Here is a 22,554-nt window from a genome sequence, read left to right as displayed (position 1 = left end):
GCCTCTTCTGTACAAAATTAGGATGCCTGTATTGAGTAGATCTACCAGTCGTCTTCAATATGTTTTAAAATGTGTCCATATTTCAGACTTAAAAAATGTTGATGCTTCCATAAATAAAAATACTGTGGAAACCAAGATGAAAAGTAGATCTCAAACTTCACATGTTGTGTAAAGTTGCGACTTCATGAAAAAAATATATATATAAAAGTAGCCGACTATTTAATCTATAAATATTTGCATTTATTTTAGCTACATCATCCTGTATTATTCTGTCATCATATGACAGCTGTATGCAGATATTGTCATCATGAAGACAGTGTGACTGTGTGATGTTGTCCACTTATTGGTTCAAAATATGTTGAGGATTTATTTGGGTCTGTCGGTTTGTTGAATGTGGATGTATTATTTTTAATGGCCCAACTATTCATGAGCTCATCAGGCGCTCGTGGCTTCAGATCAGTGTTATCCAATCAGAGGTCGATATGGCAGTGCGGCGCGTACCCTACTGAGACGTTATTGGCTGTACGTTCGCACGCATTTATTATTTGGGCGGAGTTGTTGTTAATATAGAACCTTTTATTCGTTATATCATACCAATCTGGTGCAAGAGTTTTCCCATAGGTCCTAGAAGTTGGTGAGTAAGCCTACGAAATTATATTTTAGACAGACCTATTGAAATTCAATGTCTGCTTATAATGCTTATGTTATTTTTCCGTCTATGATCCTCGACATTCATTATGCATTATCTATTGTTCATATGAGTTATGGCTTTTTCTGGAGGTGCGTTATGGCAGCGTTAGGCAATTTATTATCAATTGTTTTGTGAGAGCCTCTATCTAATGTCTATTTATTCATTCGATCCGTTGTCTATATTTCGTACAGAATTATTGACAATACAATTTCAGGGACTTGCGGGTATTTATTCAATAATCGGGTGTAAAAGCAGCTGACGCTTGTTGTAGGCATATCAGTCATTTTAAGTAACGTTAAAAGGGTGGAGAATGAAGTCTATGCTTTTTATGAAACTCACCTTCTACTTACTTCAATCAGTCTTGTATACAAAAATATTTGAGTGGTCTATGTGAATGTGTGACAGCCGAAAGTGCTGTTGTCAACTACGTACAAAATGTGTTCCCCTCAGCATTATCGTTGTATCTGTATGTTGTATTTTGTCCAAAAACGTTTCAGCTGACATAAAATGACCTATACCCAGAGACCTGCTATTACTATCCCTGTGTGTCTGCTCTGCCCCTTCTGTGGGATGTTACAGTACATGTGTAGGCCCTACCTCTGCTGTGTGGGATAATAATATAATATATGCCATTTAGCAGACACTTTTAACCAAAGCGACGAAGTAATGCATGCATACATGTTTATATTAATGGAGGGGATGAGCAACATTAGAAGTAGTTTAATAATGGGGGTGAAAAAGTTTGTTTGGTTCTATGGTGTCTTTGAGCCCATGTAGTAATCATATGCAGTTATGGTCTTATTAAAGTGTACGTACACATTTTTCCAGTGTGTTTGATATGTTTGAACATTTGCACTAGATTTGCTAACATACACAACTGTGTTGTGCTAAAACCTCTCATTGTAGAATTATCATGCTCATGTCTATTCATAAACCTTTAGAATTGTGCATGTGTCAAACAGACAAACTGTAGGCCTTACCACACTGGGACCAACAGATTTGTGACATTTTGATCTGTATTATACAAAATCCTGTGTGCATCAAATAGTAGCCATCTGGCTTGTCATTATCACTCTTGGACACACACCCCATGCAGCCTTGTGTAATCAACGTTTGATCCTTAAGGTTTACCAATAATATTTAACCATGTATCATGTACAGCACCATCACATAATGTTTTAGGTCAGGTCCTCAAAGGCCACCAGATGTCCTTTGATATCCCACATTACCTTATTGGCTATAAGGTACAGTCGGTCTGTTATGTCTTGGTCACTACCATGACTCTCTACTCTCTCTCTGTTTCTCTAGAGATGTCTTCTGCAGTGGCCATGGAGGCCACCCGGAGGCGCCAGAGGCTCAGCTCTAACGGGGGGGCATCTGAGACAACAGAGGAACCTGCAGGGCAGTGGGGAAGAGCATGGTAAGATGAAGCTGACCTACTGTAGGCCTATAGTCATTAATGCTCTACTCTGGTAACTAGGTTCACATGTAACTATGTTCACTGTCTGTTGGTTCAGGACTGATTATGATATACTTAAAGCTGCAATCCTTAATGGTGAAACTGCCACATCTGTTTGCAACAATGTAGTTTACTGCAAAGAGCAGCAGCACATGTATTGCGATTTCTTGTACACTCCCCACCTCTGCTTCATCAAAGAAAAACAAAAACGGCTTTGGGGCAGACAGTGGCGCTGTTTCCCCAACTGCGGATTCCATCTTTAATCTCCATTTATATGGAAATTAATTTTGTGAATTCAGCACATAAATACCTAATACAGAAAACACTGGAAATGTCATAGTTAATGCACACATATGCACAGTCCCTGTGGCCTACTGTCTGACCATTGGACCTACATCTGTCCTATGTCCCACTGTTCAGGCTGTCGGAATGAAACTTGCCCTGCTCCTATTCTTGCTGAACAGTGGGAACTTATATTTCTGTGGGGAGGGCAGCTGCTCAAAATATTGGGCAAGATTGTGTGTGGGGACCTGCTTAATCTTCAGTAGACAAAGGTAGTATGAAAAGGAAATAAAGTATTTGACTGGGGAAAATAAACAACCAGTTTGAATCAGTTCACAAGCTTCCATCACCCACACATTATATTTCCATTATATGTCTATTCCAGGTTTCATTGGGTTATGGGTCGCTGCCACTAAAATAAGTTAAAAAGTGACGCACAGTGGCAAGAAAAAGTATGTGAACCCTTTGGAATTATCTGGATTTCTGCATAAATTGGTCATAAAATGAGATCTGATCTTCAACTAACACAGCCTGCTTAAACTAATAACACACAAATTCTTGTATTCTTCTTGTCTCTATTGAATACATTGTTTAAACAGTCAGTGAATGTTGGGAAAAGTATGTGAACCCCTAGACTAATGACTTCTCCAAAAGCTAATTGGTGTCAGGAGTCAGCTAACCTGGAGTACAATCATTGAGACGAGATTGAAGATGTTGGTTAGAGCTGCCCTGCCCTATAAAAAACACTCACAAAATTTGAGTTTGCTATTCACAAGAAGGATTGCCTGGTGTGAACCACGCCTCGAACAAAAGAGATCTCAGAAGACCCAATATTAAGAAGTGTTGACTTCCATAAAGCTGGAAAGTGTTACATCAAGTATCTCTAAAAGCCTTGATGTTCATCAGTCCACGGCTGGACAAAATGTCTAAAAATTGAGAAAGTTCAGCACTGTTGCTACTCTCCCTAGGAGTGGCCGTCCTGCAAAGATGACTGAAAGAGCACAGCGTAGAATGCTCAATGAGGTTAAGAAGAATCCTAGAGTGTCAGCTAAAGACTTACAGAAATCTCTGGAACATGCTAACATCTCTGACGAGTCTACGATACGTAAAACATGAAACAAGAATGATGTTCACGGAAGGACACCACAGAAGAAGCCACTGCTGTCCAAAAAAACAAACATTGCTGCACGTCTGATGTTCGCAAAAGAGTATCTGGATGTTCCATAACGCAACTGGCAAAATATTCTATGGACAGATTAAACTAAAGTTGAATTGTTTGGAAGGAACACACAACATTGTGTGGAGAAAAAAAGGCACAGCACACCAACATCAAAACCTCATACAAACTGTAAAGTATGGTGGAGGGAGCATCATGGTTTGGAGATGCTTTTCTGCCTCAGGGCATGGACAGCTTGCTATCATTGACGGAAAAGTGATTTCCCAAGTTTATCAAGACATTTTTGCAGGAGAATGTAAGGCTATTTGTCCGCCAATTGAAGCTCAACAGAAGTTGGGTGATGCAACAGGACAACGACCCAAAACACAGAAGTAAATCAACAACAGAATGGCTTCAACAGAAGAAAATACACCTTCTGGAATGGCCCAGTCAGAGTCCTGACCTCAACCCGATGGAGACGCTGTGGCATGACCTCAAGAGAGCGGCTCACACCAGAAATCCCAAGAATATTTCTGAACTGGAACAGTTTTGTAAAGAGGAATGGTCCAAAATTCCTCCTGACCGTTGTGCAGGTCTGATCCGCAACTACAGAAAACGTTTGGTTGAAGTTATTGCTGCCAAAGAAAGCTTAACCAGTTATTAAATCCAAGGGTTCACATACTTTTCCTACCCTGCACTGTGAATGTTTACACGGTGTGTTCAATAAAGACATGAAAACATATAATTGTTTGTGTTATTAGTTTAAGCAGACTGTTTATTTGTCTATTGTTTAGAAATGTTGTCACATTTTATGACCCATTTATGCAGAAGTCCAGGTCATTCCAAATCGTTCACATACTTTTTCTTGCCACTGTACATGTTTTTGCTATTGTAGCCCTTATACAAAACACAGGTTAGCGAATGGATTCACTATGGAATTATTTAAAAAAGGAAAAACTAGGCTCTCAGGATTTATGTTGATTTATGCTGTACATAGACAACACAGTAGGCTTGTGGCACCTTCATTGGGGAGGATGGGTTCGTGGTAATGGCTGGAGCAGAATAAGTGGCATGGTATTTTGATGCCATTCCATTCACTCCGTTCCAACCATTATTACGAGCCATCCTCCCCTCTGCAGCCTCCACTGATGGACAGTCACTACATGGACAGACAGTCACTGAAATGTTGGCCTATATCATTCTTGTCATATAATCAGTGGTTTTCAAATGAGCCTGTAAGATAAACTGGTCATGCTTATCTTTAAAAGTGAACTCTAGCAAAGTTGGCAGTACACCACAAGGCAAAGTCCTCGGCCCATAGCGTTTATGTTAGATTAGATCTACAGCCTAATAATAACAACTCTCAAATAAATTACAGTAGGCTATCAAGTGTTTTTTTTTTTATTAAAACATTTTTACGTAAACATTTTCAGGAATGATGAATTATTATAAATGCTCCAATGATTATGCATTTTCACCATTACAACTCTGTATGTTATTTCCCCCATCTCCTCCACACCTACCATTCTGTTCTCCCACCAGGGAGGTGGACTGGTTCTCTCTGAGCGCTGTGATCCTGCTGCTGGGCACAGCCCCCTTCCTGGTGTTCTTCTTCGTCATGGTGTGTGACCAATACCAGTGCTCGGTCAGCCAGCCCCTGGTAGAGCTCTACAGTGGAGAGGCCACCCTGCGCTCCATCTGGGAAAAGGCCCCCTCCTTCACCTGGACCGCTGCTCAGATCTACACCGTCTGGGTCTCCTTCCAGGTAAGGCCATATGTAGGGCTGTGTGTGTAAATGACATTTTATTATGGTTTATTGCATCAGAATATTTCAACGATGGGAGTTCTGTGGAATGACACTGTTTCTCCATCAGGTGGTGCTCTACATGTGTGTTCCTGATATCACTCATAAGTTCCTGCCTGGCTATGCTGGTGGGGTTCAGGATGGAGCTCGCACCCCAGCAGGTAAGGCACCTGAGAAGAGAACATTTTCGTTTTTGGAGATTTCTTGCATGAAGGGTGGGTTTCTATTAATATTTACAGATATTTTATGTGCACAATAGTGTTGAGTGTTGTCGTCTGCAAACACTTGGCTCTTTTCTATCCGGGAGAACTACTGCCCCCTCTCATTGAAGCCACAGAAGTTCAAGCCTGACCACGGTACTGCAGGCACTGTTTTCAGAAAACATGATCCCCCATTGTAGTGAATGAAAAAAGGGCAATCGTAGTGTAAATTCCCCCCCAAAATCTAGACCGTTAATGGTACCAATAATTGCTTCTAATACACAAGAATTATGTCCTTGAATAGATCATTTAAAAAAAATCACACACAGACAAAGTTATAAGGATCATTTAGCTGCTAATGGTAGCCTACAGTAGCCTCCCGGGTGGCGCAGTGGTTAAGGCCAGCTGTGCCATCAGAGACTCTGGGTTCGCGCCCAGGCACTGTGGTAACCGGCCGCGACCGGGAGGTCTGTTGGGCGACCCACAATTGGCCTAGCATCGTCCGGGTTAGGGAGGGCTTGGCCAGTAGGGATGTCTCATCGCGCACCAGTGTGGCGGGCCGGGCGCAGTGCGCGCTAACCAAGGTTGCCAGGTGCACGGTGTTTCCTCCGTCACATTGGTGCGACTGGCTTCCGGGTTGGAAGCGCGCTGTGTTAAGAAGCAGTGCGGCTTGGTTGGGTTGTGTATCGGAGGACGCATGACTTTCAACCTTCGTATCTCCCGAGCCCGTACGGGAGTTGTAGCGATGAGACAAGATAGTAGCTACTAAAACAATTGGAAACCACGAAATTGGGGAGAAAAAGGGGTCAAATTCAAAATGAAAAAATGGTAGCCTACAGTACCCCGATCGACATTCAACCTGATTTACTCAATGAGAGAGGGCAGCACCTAGCTAGCCTGCAATGCCACTTCCAGGAGTAGCTAAAACTGTGCACGTTGTCTCCATGAGACACCATCTGAAACAACAGCTTCAATGCGCTATTGAGTCTTCACATAGGAATGAATAGTGTCACCTGATCGATGGCTTTGTCCATTCATATATGTCATATTGGTTTCACCCCACATTGTTTGTATTCTCATAGGCCTCATAAACAAGTATGAGATCAACGGTTTACAGTCGTGGCTGATCACCCATGCCCTGTGGTATGCCAACGCTCAATACTTCCACTGGTTTTCGCCCACCATAATCTTCGACAACTGGATCCCACTGCTGTGGTGCACCAACATACTGGGCTATGTTGTGTCCACCTTTGCCTTTGTCAAGGCCTACCTCTTCCCCACCAATGCCGAGGACTGGTGAGGACTAGATGCGTCCAATAATATGTTATATTTCATTCAAACTTGTCACTTTGGGCCTATTTAATCTGAATTGCCTTTATCATTTTCCAGCAAATTCACAGGCAACGTCTTCTATAACTACATGATGGGCATTGAGTTCAATCCCCGCATCGGCAAATGGTTCGACTTCAAGCTCTTCTTCAACGGGAGACCTGGTATTGTTGCCTGGACTCTAATCAACCTCTCCTATGCAGCCAAACAGCAGGAGCTCTATGGCTATGTGACTAACTCTATGATCCTGGTTAATGTGCTGCAGGTGAGACACTCCTCTCCCTTTACCACTAGATGGCAGTGTATGTTAGCGAGTGACCTAGCTAAACTAGACCTTAGAGTGGTAGCTTTGACTGAACCAGTTTAGGCAAGCTTTACCTCCAATGAATGGCTACTAATGTAATAGCTACTCCTCCAGGCAATCTATGTTCTCGACTTCTTCTGGAATGAGGCATGGTACCTGAAGACGATTGACATCTGCCATGACCACTTTGGCTGGTACCTGGGCTGGGGAGACTGTGTGTGGCTGCCCTTCCTCTACACGCTGCAGGTAAGTCACATCATCGTAAAAAACAACAACTAGTCAGACACCCAACACAAAAGCCACTGCAAAAATATGAATAAGTAATGGAAATTGTAGTTGAGTTGATGCGCTTCGATTATACACCCTGAGTTAAATGTAGCTGTTATGGAGTCTTTCTTGTTTTCCGTTCAACTGCCAAGACATCATACTGTATGTTTGGCATCATGTCTCTTTCTACAGGGCCTGTACCTGGTGTACAACCCAGTCCAGCTCTCCACAGCCCATGCTGCTGCTGTCCTCCTCTTGGGGCTGGTGGGTTACTACATCTTCCGCTCCACCAACCACCAGAAGGACCTGTTCCGCCGTACCGAGGGGAAGTGCTCCGTCTGGGGCAAGAAGCCCACCTTCATTGAGTGTGCCTACCGCTCGGGTGACGGCGGCCTGCACCACAGCAAGCTCATGACCTCCGGCTTCTGGGGCGTGGCACGCCACCTCAACTACACGGGCGACCTGATGGGCTCACTGGCCTACTGTGCAGCCTGCGGCTTCGGCCACATTCATCCCTACTTCTACATCATCTACATGACCATCCTGCTGGTGCACCGCTGTGTGAGAGACGAGCATCGCTGCAGCAGCAAGTACGGCAAAGACTGGAAGCGCTACACGGATGCAGTTCCCTATCGCCTGCTGCCTGGGATCTTCTAGAGTCGACACAGAGGTTGAAGGAATCCCTGCATCCTGAAAGAAGTTTAACAGAAGAAGGAGATGTGTGTTAAATGAACTGTTCACATTCCATGGGAAAGATGTTGATGACATTTTGAGCAAAATGTGTGTGTGTCTGTGTGTGCCGTGGTGTCTTTGGATGTCAATGTGTGTTTCCATGTTTCTCTGTATGAAAATATGTAGTACTCAGAGTGAGATCTTCACTTGTAGTCAGACTGCCAGCTTTGTGCTCTAAGAAGCAACCCTCAGGTACTCTCAGAACTTCTCTCACTGCTGCCTAGGAGCATTTCTCCATAAATGTTGGTACTATGGTACATAGACACTATGAGAAACTCAGAAATTGATTTCTAATTCAAATCTGTATTGAAGTGTGAACACCACATAACCATACCGTAGCAGTTAGTTGCCATGGGTAAAGTAACTACAGCTACAAATGAGCAAAAATCTAGATGTTTTTGTTTTTTTGACAATGCACTGTCTGACAAATGTGTCTTCTACTTAGGGATCGGTACAACATTACATGATGCTAACAGCAGACTAGTATATTATGTTCAAGAAGCAGTTACAACTATACAATGATTGTTCCTGCGAAAATTAATTTGTCTTTATGCCTGTCAATATGTTTGAGGTACCTGTTATTTTAAAGTTTTGTGCTAATAGTGCTTTTACTTTATCCAACAGTGTTTTTTGCCATTTGATTTCAGGTGTTTTCCTTTTTTACCTTAACTGCCTTTCCTAAAGTGATAACTTAGAAAAGTAAATAAACCTAACATTCTGATTTCTTTACTTTGATTCCAATCAATTCATATGTATTTTGTGAGCGGAGGAAATGACAATGACGGAGGTGTCATTGCATCATCACAGAGTTGTTCCTGTGCTTTGAAGGGTGCTGACACGCCCTTAGAGAGGTCAACACTTCCTCCTGCTGTGACTGAAGAGGTTGATCAGGCCTCCTGTCCCTCATGCTGGCCTGCCTGACCCCTAACCCCTTCAGATCGCCACAGCTGCCAGGAAAAGAGTTAAACAAACACAGACGTTTGGAGCTGAATGTGAGGCTAATGTTAGGCTCTGACAGACAAGAGGTTGGAGGGGGAGGATGTGGAAGCGGTGGTCGGTGGAAAGACCCCTGGAGTGGGTATGACAGGGATCACTCACTGGTAGTGGTGGTGGTTGTACTAACGTCAAGAGTGAACTCTTCACTTCCATTGACTATTTTCTTCCTCTTTGTTCTTATGTCTCCCTATTCCTCATATTTCTATCCCTCTCTTACATCTTCCCTCAAATCTGACATTCAGCAGCAGGTGGCAGAAGAACACTGGTTCTAGGGGATATAAAACAATCAAAGAGCGTTGGTGAGTCATTAAGTACATTTTATATATTTATAGTTGATAAAGATCTTAAAGAATTTGATGTTAGAATAGCCTAAACATAGAGAATTATTTATTTATTTATTTTTACCATTGAAGTCTATGACCCCTTTTTTCCCCCCATTGAAATGTATTGGGAGCTCATTTTCAAAAGTAGAAATGCCTTCAAAAATGTTTTCTCAGACAATCTAAGTTAGGGCCGTCTGTACGTTTTGGAAATTGGTTTTGTGTTCATAGAGAAAATCGCTTAGGCTTTAGAGCGGGCTAAAGTCATCAAATTATAATAATAGGAGTATGTAAGAAATCAAGAGCTGTGCTTTGCCTTCAGCAAGCACACCTAATGATGAACATCTCTTCAACATGAACTTTAAAGACAACACAAAAGATCCAAATGATTCACCCAGACACACGTATCTTTACTCATTATTCACACAGACTTAGACAAATAAACACAGAGCGCTTTTCTACTCCCTGTTCAGTCGTTCACATACACACATACTCAATCCCCTCTCCCGTCGCTTTTCACACCGACACAAATAAACAAACACTGGACCCTAACGTCCTATCCACAAAAACACTACACGACTGCTCCCAATCCTCAAACTACACAACATACAGAGACATTCACACACCAATGACCAATGGTGATAATCAAGGGGGAGAAGGGGTTATTTCTCATTCAAATAAACGGTCCATTACACAATGTAAGCACTTGACCAGAGACTGTACCACATCACTGATAAGATGCTCCACAAGGACAATAATGGACGTAAGTCAGTTAAGGTAATGGAATATGCATCGATTTCCCCTGTCTTTATTCAGAGTGAACCCAATGTACAGCAAATTCATTACATTGTCTTACATAGAATAAAATTGCTTTTCTTTTTTTAAATGAATGCCACTTAGAGGATGACTGAACTGAAGAAGAAGAGACAAAGCCACGACAGCGGATTGAATATGACATTATTACTAATGTCCTAGTATACATTATTGATTCTCATTACAAAATGGAGTAGAAAAAACTGAGGGATAGTTTTGTGAGAATTAGACCAAATATCACCCCACACATGACTTCCAAATGCAAACAGCCTTAACATGTTGACTTCTTTTGACTTCCTCTTTATCTGTTTTTCATTCGGACTTTAAAGACAATATGGTTTTATCTGCAAAGCACTGACGATCAGCCAGAGAAAGAGAAAGAGAGTGAGAGTGAGAGCGAGTGGAACTAAATAAGATATACAAAAAGTACAATGAAATATTTGGACTCAGTGCCAATTATGAATCAAATCTGGATGATTTCCCAAGAGGCCAAATTAGTTTTATAGTGGAGTTTGGAGGCAGAGGGTGGATGTGGGCTTGATGTGTGTGTCAGCAGAGAAAAGCAGTGATCTGAACAGAGGATGTCAGATTGTGGTCATTGGGGTTGGTTGACTGGCTGATCTGGTGGAAAGGAGCTAATGGAGCAGACATGTTGAGTAGTGGGCTTCTATATTTCTCTTGGGAAGGAACTATGGTGTATTTAGTGCTAATGTACTTTCTCCATGTCTCACAGTGTGTGGGAGAATCTCAAATGCATACGTCTCGCGTCCTCTCTCCTCATCTCCTCAAAACCCATTGGATGAGAAAGCCAGAGGTCCCTCCCTTCTGACCTTTTCCTCCAATGGGTTTTGAAAAGGAGGCGAGAAGAGAGGACATGAGGAGTATGCAACTGAGATTCTCCTCTCTCACCCCCCCCCAGTCCCCCTCAGCCTGAGATCATCTCTTTGTCACAGACAAGAGCTAAGGACTCTTCTACCCTTCTGACCCCTTCCCTGCCCTCTCCTGCCCTTCCCTGCCAGCATGAGGAGTGATGAGATGACCAGAGAAAAAGCAGACTAAACACACCTAGCCTTAGTGACACTGACCTCAGTCTCTTCCCGTTCAACAGAACCACACACACACCCAGGCCCAGCCTTGTCTCCTACTCCTATCCCATGTCTAACCCTAGCACCAACTGTATCTCCAACCCCTGTTCAACACCTGTCTCTCTGACCCTAACCATAGAACCAGCTGTATCCCCTTAACGACTGATAGTGTTAATAATCCCAGGAGAAGACTGCTGGGTGAGCCAGGAAGATGGAGGTGTGGAGATGAACTCGTTGTGATAAGGCACTTAGTGTAGTTGAGATGTATTTGATACTGACAGGATATGACAGTGCTGTAGAACTATACATGCTGTACTGTAATTAGAACTTTCCCATGTGGTCTGGGAGTTATAGGCAGGACATTACTGTGGAAAAACATAATCAGCCGGACAGATTTCCTGAATCTCTACTATTATGAAGAAATCCAACAGGAGTGGCAAACGCTTCCTGAACCGCACTGTTGGTTAAGGGCTTGTAAGTAAGCATTTTACGGTAAAGTCTACACTTGTTGTATTCGGTGCATGTGACAAATAAAGTTTGATTTGATTTGAAATGTATTTCTCCCTGGACATTCCCACCCTGACAGTATGCAGACACCAGTATACACAAGCATGTTCATGTACGTATGCACGCACGCACACACCCTGACCCTGACCTTACCCAAATCCTTCTCTGGGGAGGCCTGCAGTCTGAAATAGTCCATTAAATTCTGATGGAGGGTGCAAGGGATGGGTTTCTTCCATGGGAGGCTTACTTGGCATTCTTGTGGTCAGCATGTGTTGCATTCACATGCAATAGTACTATACTTCATTTATATCTCAGATGTTTTTTCTCCATTCTCTCCCTAGGTCCAGCAGCATTAACCCCGTAACGAATAACTCTCCACCCAGCAGGGAACAGGCGGGGGAGTTTCCTGTGGGAGGAGGTCGACACGTTTGGTTATCTAGGAGTCTAGCGGACGTTTGGCCTGGAATGGGTGTGAAAGGGTGGGGCAGGTGTGGAGGCAGTGGCCAGTTGTCCAGGGGGGCTGGGTGGTAATACAGCCCACGGACCCATCGCCAAACTTGGCAGAGACCAGGCAGCAAGGTCACCCCGTCATCCAGTTCTCCCTGGCAGACAGGACTGAGCCATACCCAGGGCAGAGAGACCTGGCCAGTGAACCGCATGCAGTGCTCAGCCCATTCCAGTGGTTAAATGGTCTGGTCTGTACCGGATCTCATTATCGAACAAGCCACAGAGTAAAGTGCTTCTCAGAGCGCACAACTTTAATGGCCTGTCTTTAATAAATCATTGTGGGTGATCATTCTTCCATTAGACTCAGTCACGCATGAAATGAATACAGACGATTATACTACACACTATACACAGATTATGACGGCTTAGGTTTAGAAAACCTCTTGATTTGCCATATTATCGATAGTGACCTTTGCGTGACCGTTTCAGGCTTGATGTAGAGCCAGATAACCCATGCCAGAATCAGTGCTGGAAATAAAAAGCAAACATATGTGAATTTAGAGTGGATATATCTACTTAAAGAGTCTAAAACTGATCCACAGAGACTCCATAACCATGTAACCTCCCAACCTCTCTACCAACCTAGCCGGTCGCTCACTCTTTTATACTCTTATCATCCATCTATTTCTACCCCTCTCTTTCTTCAGCTCTCTACCTTCTGTTTGTCTCCCACTCTTTCTCTTCCAGGCTCCCTTACTCTAAACCTCATTATTTTCCATTCTCTGTCAGTCCCCTACATTCTCTTCTTCTCTTCTTCTCCATCTATTTATTATGAGATGTGGTGGAGCCTGAGCCGGATGTGAGAGATTCTGCCTCGTCAGCATTATTTGACTTATGTTGACATGGTGTTCATCATTGTGCTGTTTTACTGGTAAGGGAAGAGGTTCAACGCTCACTCACACAGACTGCTGAATCATCATCAGCATGTCCAATTGTCAGCATGCCACAAAATGTGACATATTTCCATCTAAGGTCATTAGAACAATCACATATGTTGCTCGCTCCGTCACGCTCGTCCCCCCGCTGCTTAGTCCCAGTTGTTTTATCCAAACCATTGCAGCTCACATGCTAAAAGCCCATTACTAGGGCATAATACAGCCAACCCTGATGCCAACCCCCTCCCCCAAACACACACACCTAAAACACACACGCACACACAATGCTATTACTATTGTCATCAGCAGCAGCAGTTCCTGCTTCCTTTGGGCATCGGCCGTAGCAGTGCTGCTTTGTAAGCTTTCAATGACATGCAGAGTTTTTTTGGTGTATTTGTGATCTCCAGGAAAAGGTCCATTGATTGTTTACCTGTGCTCCCCTTCCCAGTGTTGATGTCACCCACTTCTGACTAAGCTGTGATGTGAATGTTTTCCAGGTCGAACGGGGAAATCTGCTTTTACGCAACTTGGTTGACAGAGAAAAATGGGGGGAATGTGCCAAATGAAAAAAGAGTAAACTATCTAAAACTGATTGATCCAATTTTGGGGGGAGAAAACAACAAGGCAGAAGGATGAGGGAAAAGATTGAGGGAGTAGAGAAGGAGTGTCCTGCTATGTGTGCACTAAAATATATATTTTGTTTTTCTGATTACTCACCCTACCATGTTAGAGAATACTTTGAAGGACACGTACAACAGGGACAACAAGGGACAACAAAATACTTCCTTCTGGCTAGTGATGCCACGACTGCCCATCAATCTATCAGGGACTAAATCTGTGCGTGTAATTTAGCCCCGGTGGGCAAGGCGGTTGGCATTCTAGACAGAGCAAAGCCCATTCTTAAATATCATCAGTCAATGTGACATGTGATATATTCACTTTATACGGGAGCTGTTTTTAGCCGTACTGAATGTCATTGGATTTGTGACTGATACCAAAGCAACTGGAGCTTTGAATACACTCCAGTCAAAAGCCCCCTACTTACCCCTTTAAGTACACACATACAGGGTGAAAAACATTCAGACAATATACAATCACACACACAAAACACTGACATCCAACACAACATCCAAGTCACCCACCCCAATAGCAGACTCTTAGTGGTCAAGATACAGTTGAAGTCCGTAGTTCACATACACCTTAACCAAATACATTTAAACTAAGTTTTTCACAATTCCTGACATTTAATCCTAGTAAAAATTCCCTGCTTTAGGTCAGTTAGAATCACCACTTTATTTAAAGAATGTGAAATGTCAGAATAATAGTAGAGAGAGTGATTTATTTCAGATTTGATTTCTTTCATCACATTCCCAGTGGGTCAGAAGTTTACATACACTCAATTAGTATTTGGTAGCATTGCCTTTAAATTGTTTAACTTGGGTGAAATCTTTCGGGGAGCCTTCCACAAACTTCTCACAATAAGTTGGGTGAATTTTGGCCCATTCCTCCTGACAGCACTGGTGTAACTGAGTCAGGTTTGTAGGCCTCCTTGCTCACACACTCTTTTTAAGTTTTGCCCACATATTTTCTATAAGGTTGAAGTCAGGGCTTTGTGATGGCCACTCCAATACCTTGACTTTTTTGTCCTTAAGCCATTTTGCCACTACTTTGGAAGTATGCTTGGGGTCATTGTCCATTTGGAAGACCCATTTGCGACCAAGCTTTAACTTCCTGCCTGATGTCTTGAGATGTTGCTTCAATATATCAACATAATTTTCCTTCCTCATGATGCATCTATTTTGTGAAGTGCACCAGTCCCTCCTGCAGCAAAGCACCCCCACAACATGATGCTGCCACCCCCGTGCTTCACGGTTGGGATGGTGTTCTTCGGCTTGCAACCCTCCCCCTTTTTCCTCCAAACATAACGATGGTCATTATGGCCAAACAGTTATATTTTGTTACATCAGACCAGAGGACATTTTTCCAAAAGGTATGATCTTTGTCCCCATGTGCAGTTGCAAACCATAGTCTGGCTTTTTTTATGATGGTTTTGGAGCAGTGGCTTCTTCCTTGCTGAGCGGCCTTTCAGGTTATGTTGATATAGGACTAGCGTACCACTGTTTATACAGATGAATGTGGTACCTTCAGGCGTTTGGAAATTGCTCCCAAGGATGAACCAGACTTGAGGAGGTCTTCAATTTTTTTGAGGTGGTCTTGGCTGATTTATTTTGATGTTCCCATGATGTCAAGCAAAGAGGTACTGAGTTTGAAGGTAGGCCTTGAAATACATCCACAGGTACACCTCAAATTGACCCAAATTATGTCAATTAGCCTATCAGAAGCTACCATGACATAATTTTCTGGAATTTTCCAAGCTGTTTAGAGGCACAGTCAACTTAGTGTATGTAAACTTCTGACCCACTAGAATTGTGATACAGTGAATTATAAGTGAAATAATCTGTCTGTAAAGAATTGTTGGAAAAATGACTTGTGTCATGCACAAAATAGATGTCCTAACCGACTTGCCAAAACTATAGTTTGTTTACGACATTTGTGGAGTGGTTGAAAAACGAGCTTTAATGACTCCAACCTAAGTGTATGTAAACTTCCGACTTCAACTGTATGTGCCTGGAAAGACCTCTCCCCCCATTTCCTCCACCTTGGCTTCGTGCCAGAGGTCCCACTCTGAGGCCTGTGCCCGGCTGCTCTCTCGTCTCCCAGACAGAGACACAGACAGGGCTTTCCTGTGAAAGGTCCCAAAACGTACATAAACCCACCCCCCCCATCTCTCCCTCTCTGTGGGCCACTCTACTCTATTGTTCTACAGTCCTACGCCATCCTATCCTGTACATGGTACATCTGACTCATGGACTAAGCTGCATCCAGACATTTTATGACAGCATTTTGTGTGCTTTGGCTTTGCATACATGTGGTACTGTATAGATCCGCAATATATCCTCAGGTTTGTACAAATATTATTAAGCCTCAGTAACAGGGTGGAACATCTGCCTTCAGCTTTCCTGCTTAGTGTGTAAAATTCAATTTGGCGGATTTCTAACAAAATATGTTTCTGATTTAGCCATGAATTGTAGATCAGAGAGTTGATGTTGACCAAACGGGGGTGAAACAACGCTCTGACAATGATAATAAAGGCTTGTTGTTCTTCAGATAAGGATATCAGTTCTGAGATGAGGCAAATCCAATAAGGATAATTGATGGGTCTGAAGTCCATCAGAGAGAAGAGCCAAGCAAAGCTATCCCTAATGAGACCAGCATTAAGGATGGAGTGTGTGTGTGTGTGTGTGTGTGTGTGTGTGTGTGTGTGTGTGTGTGTGTGTGTGTGTGTGTGTGTGTGTGTGTGTGTGTGTGTGTGTGTGTGTGTGTGTGTGTGTGTGTGTGTGTGTGTGTGTGTGTGTGTGTGTGTGTGTGTGTGTGTGTGTGTGTGTGTGTGTGTGTGTGTGTGTGTTTATGTGTGTGTGAGTGTGTGTTTATGTGTGTGTGCCTTTTGAAAATAAGTGCCTTTTGCGTCCCTTTGATATTTTAAGTAGAAATGTTGCACAAATATAGAATTGTGTTACTGTATATTAAATGAAGTGCCCTTTAATATAGACCACATTGAAAATTCATTAAAGCAGATTTTTAATATCAACAAAGACTTGCTAAAGTGACTAAATTGTGTCCCTCTATGCATCCTGTTTGACTTCAAGGAACACTTTAACCCACTTAACCCCAACATCTATCCTCATTTTCATCACCCTTGTCATTTAGTTGCTTTGATAAAGCCATTTTTGAAGATTATTATTTATTTAATGTGATTAGTGATTAATTTTAAGATAAAAATGGCCCTTATTTTAAGGAAAACCCTGTTACGTGAACTGAACTCTCATTTTAACATGGTGAAACAATTCATTTTTACCCCATTTCTTTTTCAAAAGAAACATTGATAATATCTAATTGTCAAATCCTAGTGTAAAGGGAGGCGAGCCAGTTCTACTCTCTCTAGCCATTTTCTGGTGTTTTGTGATGGGAAACTGAGTGGGTCAAGCATATCACGTCAACCCTGTTACACATAGATAGATAGGCTAGAAATGTTTTAACAATTTAAAAGTTTTCGGGAAGTTTGCATTCAATTGCGCTTCCCTTTTGCACACACAAGCTTCCATTCCCCCTGTCACAAGGGGATTATGGATGATTTGAGATGAAGTTGTCAACCTTGTTACAGTCAACCTTGTTACAGTCAACCTTGTTACGGTCAACCCTGTTACCTTACAGTGGGGCAAAAAGTATTTAGTCAGCCACCAATTGTGCAAGTTCTTCCACTTAAAAAGATGAGAGAGGCCTGTAATTTTCATCATAGGTACACTTCAACTATGACAGACAAAATGAGAAAAAAAATCCAGAAAATCACATTGTAGGATTTTTAATTAATTTATTTGCAAATTATGGTGCAAAATAAGTATTTGGTCAATAAAAGTTTTTCTCAATACTTTGTTATATACCCTTTGTTGGCAATGACAGAGGTCAAACGTTTTTTGTAAGTCTTCACAAGGTTTTCACACACTGTTGCTGGTATTTTGGCCAATTCCTCCATGCAGATCTCCTCTAGAGCAGTGATGTTTTGGGGCTGTTGCTGGGCAACACGGACTTTCAACTCCCTCCAAAGATTTTCTATGGGGTTGAGATCTGGAGACTGGCTAGGCCACTCCAGGACCTTGAAATGCTTCTTACGAAGCCACTCCTTTGTTGTGTTTGGGATCATTGTCATGCTGACAGACCCAGCCACGTTTCATCTTCAATGCCCTTGCTGATGGAAGGAGGTTTTCATTCAAAATCTCACGATACATGGCCCCATTCATTCTTTCCTTTACATGGGTCAGTCGTCCTGGTCCCTTTGCAGAAAAACAGCCCCAAAGCATGATGTTTCCACCCCCATGCTTCACAGTAGGTATGGTGTTCTTTGGATGCTACTCAGCATTCTTTGTCCTCCAAACACGACGAGTTGAGATTTTACCAAAAAGTTCTATTTTTGGTTTCATCTGACCATATGACATTCTCCCAATCTTCTTCTGGATCATCCAAATGCTCTCTAGCAAACTTCAGACGGGCCTGGACATGTACTGGCTTAAGCAGGGGGACACGTCTGGCACTGCAGGATATGAGTCCCTGGCGGCGTAGTGTGTTACTGATGGTAGGCTTTATTACTTTGGTCTCAGCTCTCTGCAGGTCATTCACTAGGTCCCCCCGTGTGGTTCGGGGACTTTTTCTCACCGTTCTTGTGATCATTTTGACACCACGGGGTGAGATCTTGCGTGGAGCCCCAGATCGAGGGAGATTATCAGTGGTCTTGTATGTCTTCCATTTCCTAATAATTGCTCCCACAGTTGATTTCTTCAAACCAAGCTGCTTACCTATTGCAGATTCAGTCTTCCCAGCCTGGTGCAGGTCTACAATTTTGTTTCTGGTGTCCTGTGACAGCTCTTTGGTCTTGGCCATAGTGGAGTTTGGAGTGTGACTGTTTGAGGTTGTGGACAGGTGTCTTTTATACTGTTAACAAGTACAAACAGGTGCCATCAATACAGGTAACGAGTTGAGGACAGAGGAGCCTCTTAAAGAAGAAGTTACAGGTCTGTGAGAGCCAGAAATCTTGCTTGTTTGTAGGTGACCAAATACTTATTTTCCACCATTATTTGCAAATAAATTAATAAAAAGTCCTACAATGTGATTTTCTGGACTTTTTTTTCTCATTTTGTCTGTCATAGTTGAAGTGTACCTATGATGAAAATTACAGGCCTCTCTCATCTTTTTAAGTGGGAGAACTTGCACAATTGGTGGCTGACTAAATACTTTTTTGCCCCACTGTATTTTGCAGTTTATAGGCATTTACTATAGTATTTTCTTTTGTACCTCTTGAGATGGGAAAACATGTATTTTATTAAGTTGTACATGTGCTCTTTATGGCAGAATGTTAAAACTTGGTGAAATACATTCACCAAGTTACACTTGGTGAATGTATTTAAATCACCAAGTTGCACTACTCAAAAGGCACCTAATTGGTGGAACGTGCATGGATGTGTGGGTTTATGTGTGTTTTTCTAAGTGCCTCAGAGAGTGCTCTCTGGGCCTCTCTTTTAACGGATGGCTGACAGTATTCTGGGTAATTTCACGACCACACATTCTCTGTCCAAGCTTCTCCTGGTGCCCTGCTGTGAGGCTGGATACTGTACACACTGCATGGACCATGTGTGTGGATAAGTGTGTGTGAAAGTGTGCGCGTACAGTACATTCAGAAAGTATTCAGGCCATTTGACTTTTTCCACATTTTGTTACGTTACAGCCTTATTCTAAAATTGATGAAATTGTTTTTTCCCCTATTTGTTTTATTTTTAATATCACATTTACCTAATTATTCAGACCCTTTACCAGGTACTTTGTTGAAGCAACTTTGGTTGCGATTACAGCCTTGAGTCTTCTTGGGTATGACGCTACAAGCTTGACACACCTGCATTTGGAGAGTTTAGCCCATTCTTCTCTACAGATCCTCTCAATCTCTGTCAAGTTGGATGGGGAGCGTTGCTGCACAGCTATTTTCAGGGCCTTACTAGTCTCCCAGTCCATGCCGCTGAAAAACATCCCCACAGCATGATGCTGCCACCACCATGTTTCACCTTAGGGATGGTATTGGCCAGGTGATGAGCAGTGCCTGGTTAGCTCCAGACTTGACGCTTGGCTGTCAGGTCAAAGAGTTCAGTCCTGGTTTCATTAGGCCAGAGAATCTTGTTTCTCATGGTCTGAGAGTACTTTAGTTGACTTGGAAAGGTGTGTGCCTTTCCAAGTCATATCCAATCAATTGAATTTACCAGAGCTGGACTCCATTCAAGTTGTAGAAACATCTCAAGGATGATCAATGGAAACAGGATACACCTGAGCTTAATTTCAAGTCTCATAGCAAAAGGGTCTGAATACTTATGTAAATAAGATATTTCTGTTTTTTATTTTGAATAAATTTGCTAAAATTTCAAAAAACTTGTTTTTGCTTTGTCATTATGGAGTATTGTGTGTAGATTGATGAGGAACATGCTTTATTTAATCAATTTTATAACAATGCTTTAACGTAACAACATTTGGAAAAAGTGAAAGGGTCTGTATTCTTTCCGAATGCACTGTATAGGAAAAGTGAACTGCTGACAGTAAAATAGAAGGAGAGCCTAGCGGCCTGACTGAGTCCAGAACCTCTTCTTATCCAATCACAAGCCAGAGATGCTGCTGGCTGCGGCTCACAGCCAGACTAGGCAGAGTCCTCACTGGGTATTAGATTAACTGACTGACTCTATGAGCTGCAGGAGCTCTAAACATTGTGGGAACCTCTGTTTCAAGGCACAGTGAACTGATGTGAGGGTATTTTCTTGTTATACACTTGCTTTCTCCAAGACTTAAACACCCCCCTCTCCCCTGAACTCTCTCTCTTTCTATCTCTTCATTTGACAGGCAGCATTACTGGTCTGTGAGAGATGTTGTCTATCTTTGTATTGTATTAAAGAGATCATTATTTCAAAGCAGTAATACTAGATGCTTGTGTGGCATTGACATATGTGTTTGTTACTATATGCAGGTGCTTGGCCGAGCAACATTATCCCCCAATAACATCTATAAGTACATGAGTGTTTGCCCGCTGTGTTTCTGAATCCCTTTTTATATAACTTGGCTGCTAGCTCGGTGGAATTCCTGATGCATGGAGAGAGCTACAGTATGGTTTGTTACCAGGGCCACCCTCTGCCTAACAAACAAGACTGTGCCATAATTAGCTCTGCATGGGCCCATCTCAGAGCTGAGATGATGGGGACAGCCATGGAAACACATCACACACTGCCTAGTTTAGCATTAAGGGGTGTTACGCCTCAGAGGCTGGGATTACCATAGCGATGTGTTCCACCCCAGACCTCTGTCTCCTGGTGTTTGGACTGGACTGTAGTGTATTGTAGTGTGGATCCCTGTGAGGGTCATGGAACACAGCAGCAGGGTGTGGCTGTGGGTGTGTGGCTGGAGGGAATCTCCACTGCCGTCACTCTCTCAGTCTCTCCACTCAGCGAAGCCAAACCATTAGCTTTACCCATGATCCCTCATCATTGCATTTTATGATGTGCTTAATTCAATGTTCTGCTTTTATATAGCTCTGTTTAGCCTTTCTCTCGTACTCTGTCTTCTCTGGGGGAGAACATGGGACGGCCTAAACTTTTCTAACTCAACTTTTCAGAAAATCCCTTACTGACGCTCTATCCTCGTTGTTAATGACAGTCCCCTGCCTCTTCTTCTGTAGGTTCAGGACCAACCATGCATGCTTATCTTCCTTTACAGCTCCAAGCCAAGAAAAGCACGAAGGAAAAAAAAATATCCCATGTAAAAGTGAAGAGATTAACCTCTTCCTCCTTTCCCGATCCCGTAGGAAAGTGAGTGGCCCCTCCGCCCAGGGCCAGGCATGCAGACACACACGTCCAGAGTAGAGCAGAGCATTAATGGAGCGCCTCACACCTACTTCCTGTTCACAATGATGCAGCAACCCTCTGACCAATCAATTCCATCACTCATCTCATCCTGTGTCCGTCATGTAACACAGACCACTCTAAACATTGAGCCCACCCGTCAATCAAGTGTAATGTTCTGTATCATTGCAGTTCTCAGCGTGCCCACGAACATGAAATTATCACATTCATAACACCGTCCATAAACTGTGATCTCTGTACACCCCCCAGGGGGAAAGATAGCGATAGATAGCAAGCAAGGCAGGCGGGAAGGAAATAAATGAAGAGATAAAAGTGCATTTTGGGAAGGAGGAATACATAGAGGACAGTCATTCTCACAGTGTGAGCGAGATTGGAGGAAGTTTGGATAGAGAGAGAAGAGGAAAGGTTGAACTGCTCAGGGACACGTCCTCTTCTGACTTCTTGACGCCGGTCCAAATTTCCTCACTTGGTTATACAAGTGGAAATAAAGCACAGATAACAAAGGAGACACTAAAATACACAAACCTCACTGTGTAGAAAGTTCCCCTCTCACTTTTCTTTGAAGGTACTTCTATTAATGCAAAGACTGTGGACCTGCTGAAATGGGTACCTGGCCATGAGGGGATCATCCTTTGTAGAAGTTCTGACTTTCATGAAAGGCACGGTGCTGCATTGTTGAGTCCCCTTGAGTCCCCCAACCCTTTCTGTATGATAGCCTATTGTCCTCTA

The 22,554-nt window shown here is 42.8% G+C and overlaps 1 protein-coding gene across 1 annotated transcript; it reads left to right on the top strand.

The window, feature by feature from the left end:
- Positions 1-527: 527 nt before the first annotated feature.
- On the top strand, positions 528-8,953 carry LOC118358581 (7-dehydrocholesterol reductase-like). Its single transcript, XM_035736546.1, has 8 exons — positions 528-634; positions 2,000-2,111; positions 5,131-5,353; positions 5,463-5,553; positions 6,675-6,888; positions 6,982-7,186; positions 7,340-7,471; positions 7,685-8,953. Exons 2-8 carry the CDS (start codon positions 2,002-2,004, stop codon positions 8,147-8,149), a joined length of 1,440 nt encoding a protein of 479 aa, XP_035592439.1. The 5' UTR covers positions 528-634; positions 2,000-2,001; the 3' UTR covers positions 8,150-8,953.
- Positions 8,954-22,554: the final 13,601 nt, after the last annotated feature.

This window comes from Oncorhynchus keta, chromosome 2 (assembly GCF_023373465.1).
Source record: "Oncorhynchus keta strain PuntledgeMale-10-30-2019 chromosome 2, Oket_V2, whole genome shotgun sequence".
NCBI lineage: Eukaryota > Metazoa > Chordata > Actinopteri > Salmoniformes > Salmonidae > Oncorhynchus > Oncorhynchus keta.
Note: the sequence above shows the minus strand (reverse complement) of the source record. Positions and strands in the feature narration are given on the sequence as shown.

Coding starts and splice junctions, on each gene's coding strand:
- LOC118358581 (XM_035736546.1), top strand. CDS start 2,002: ATGTCTTCTGCAGTGGCCATGGAGGCCACCCGGAGGCGCCAGAGGCTC. Junction 6,889..6,981: donor CCCACCAATGCCGAGGACTG/GTGAGGACTAGA, acceptor ATCATTTTCCAG/CAAATTCACAGGCAACGTCT. Junction 7,472..7,684: donor CCTTCCTCTACACGCTGCAG/GTAAGTCACATC, acceptor CTCTTTCTACAG/GGCCTGTACCTGGTGTACAA.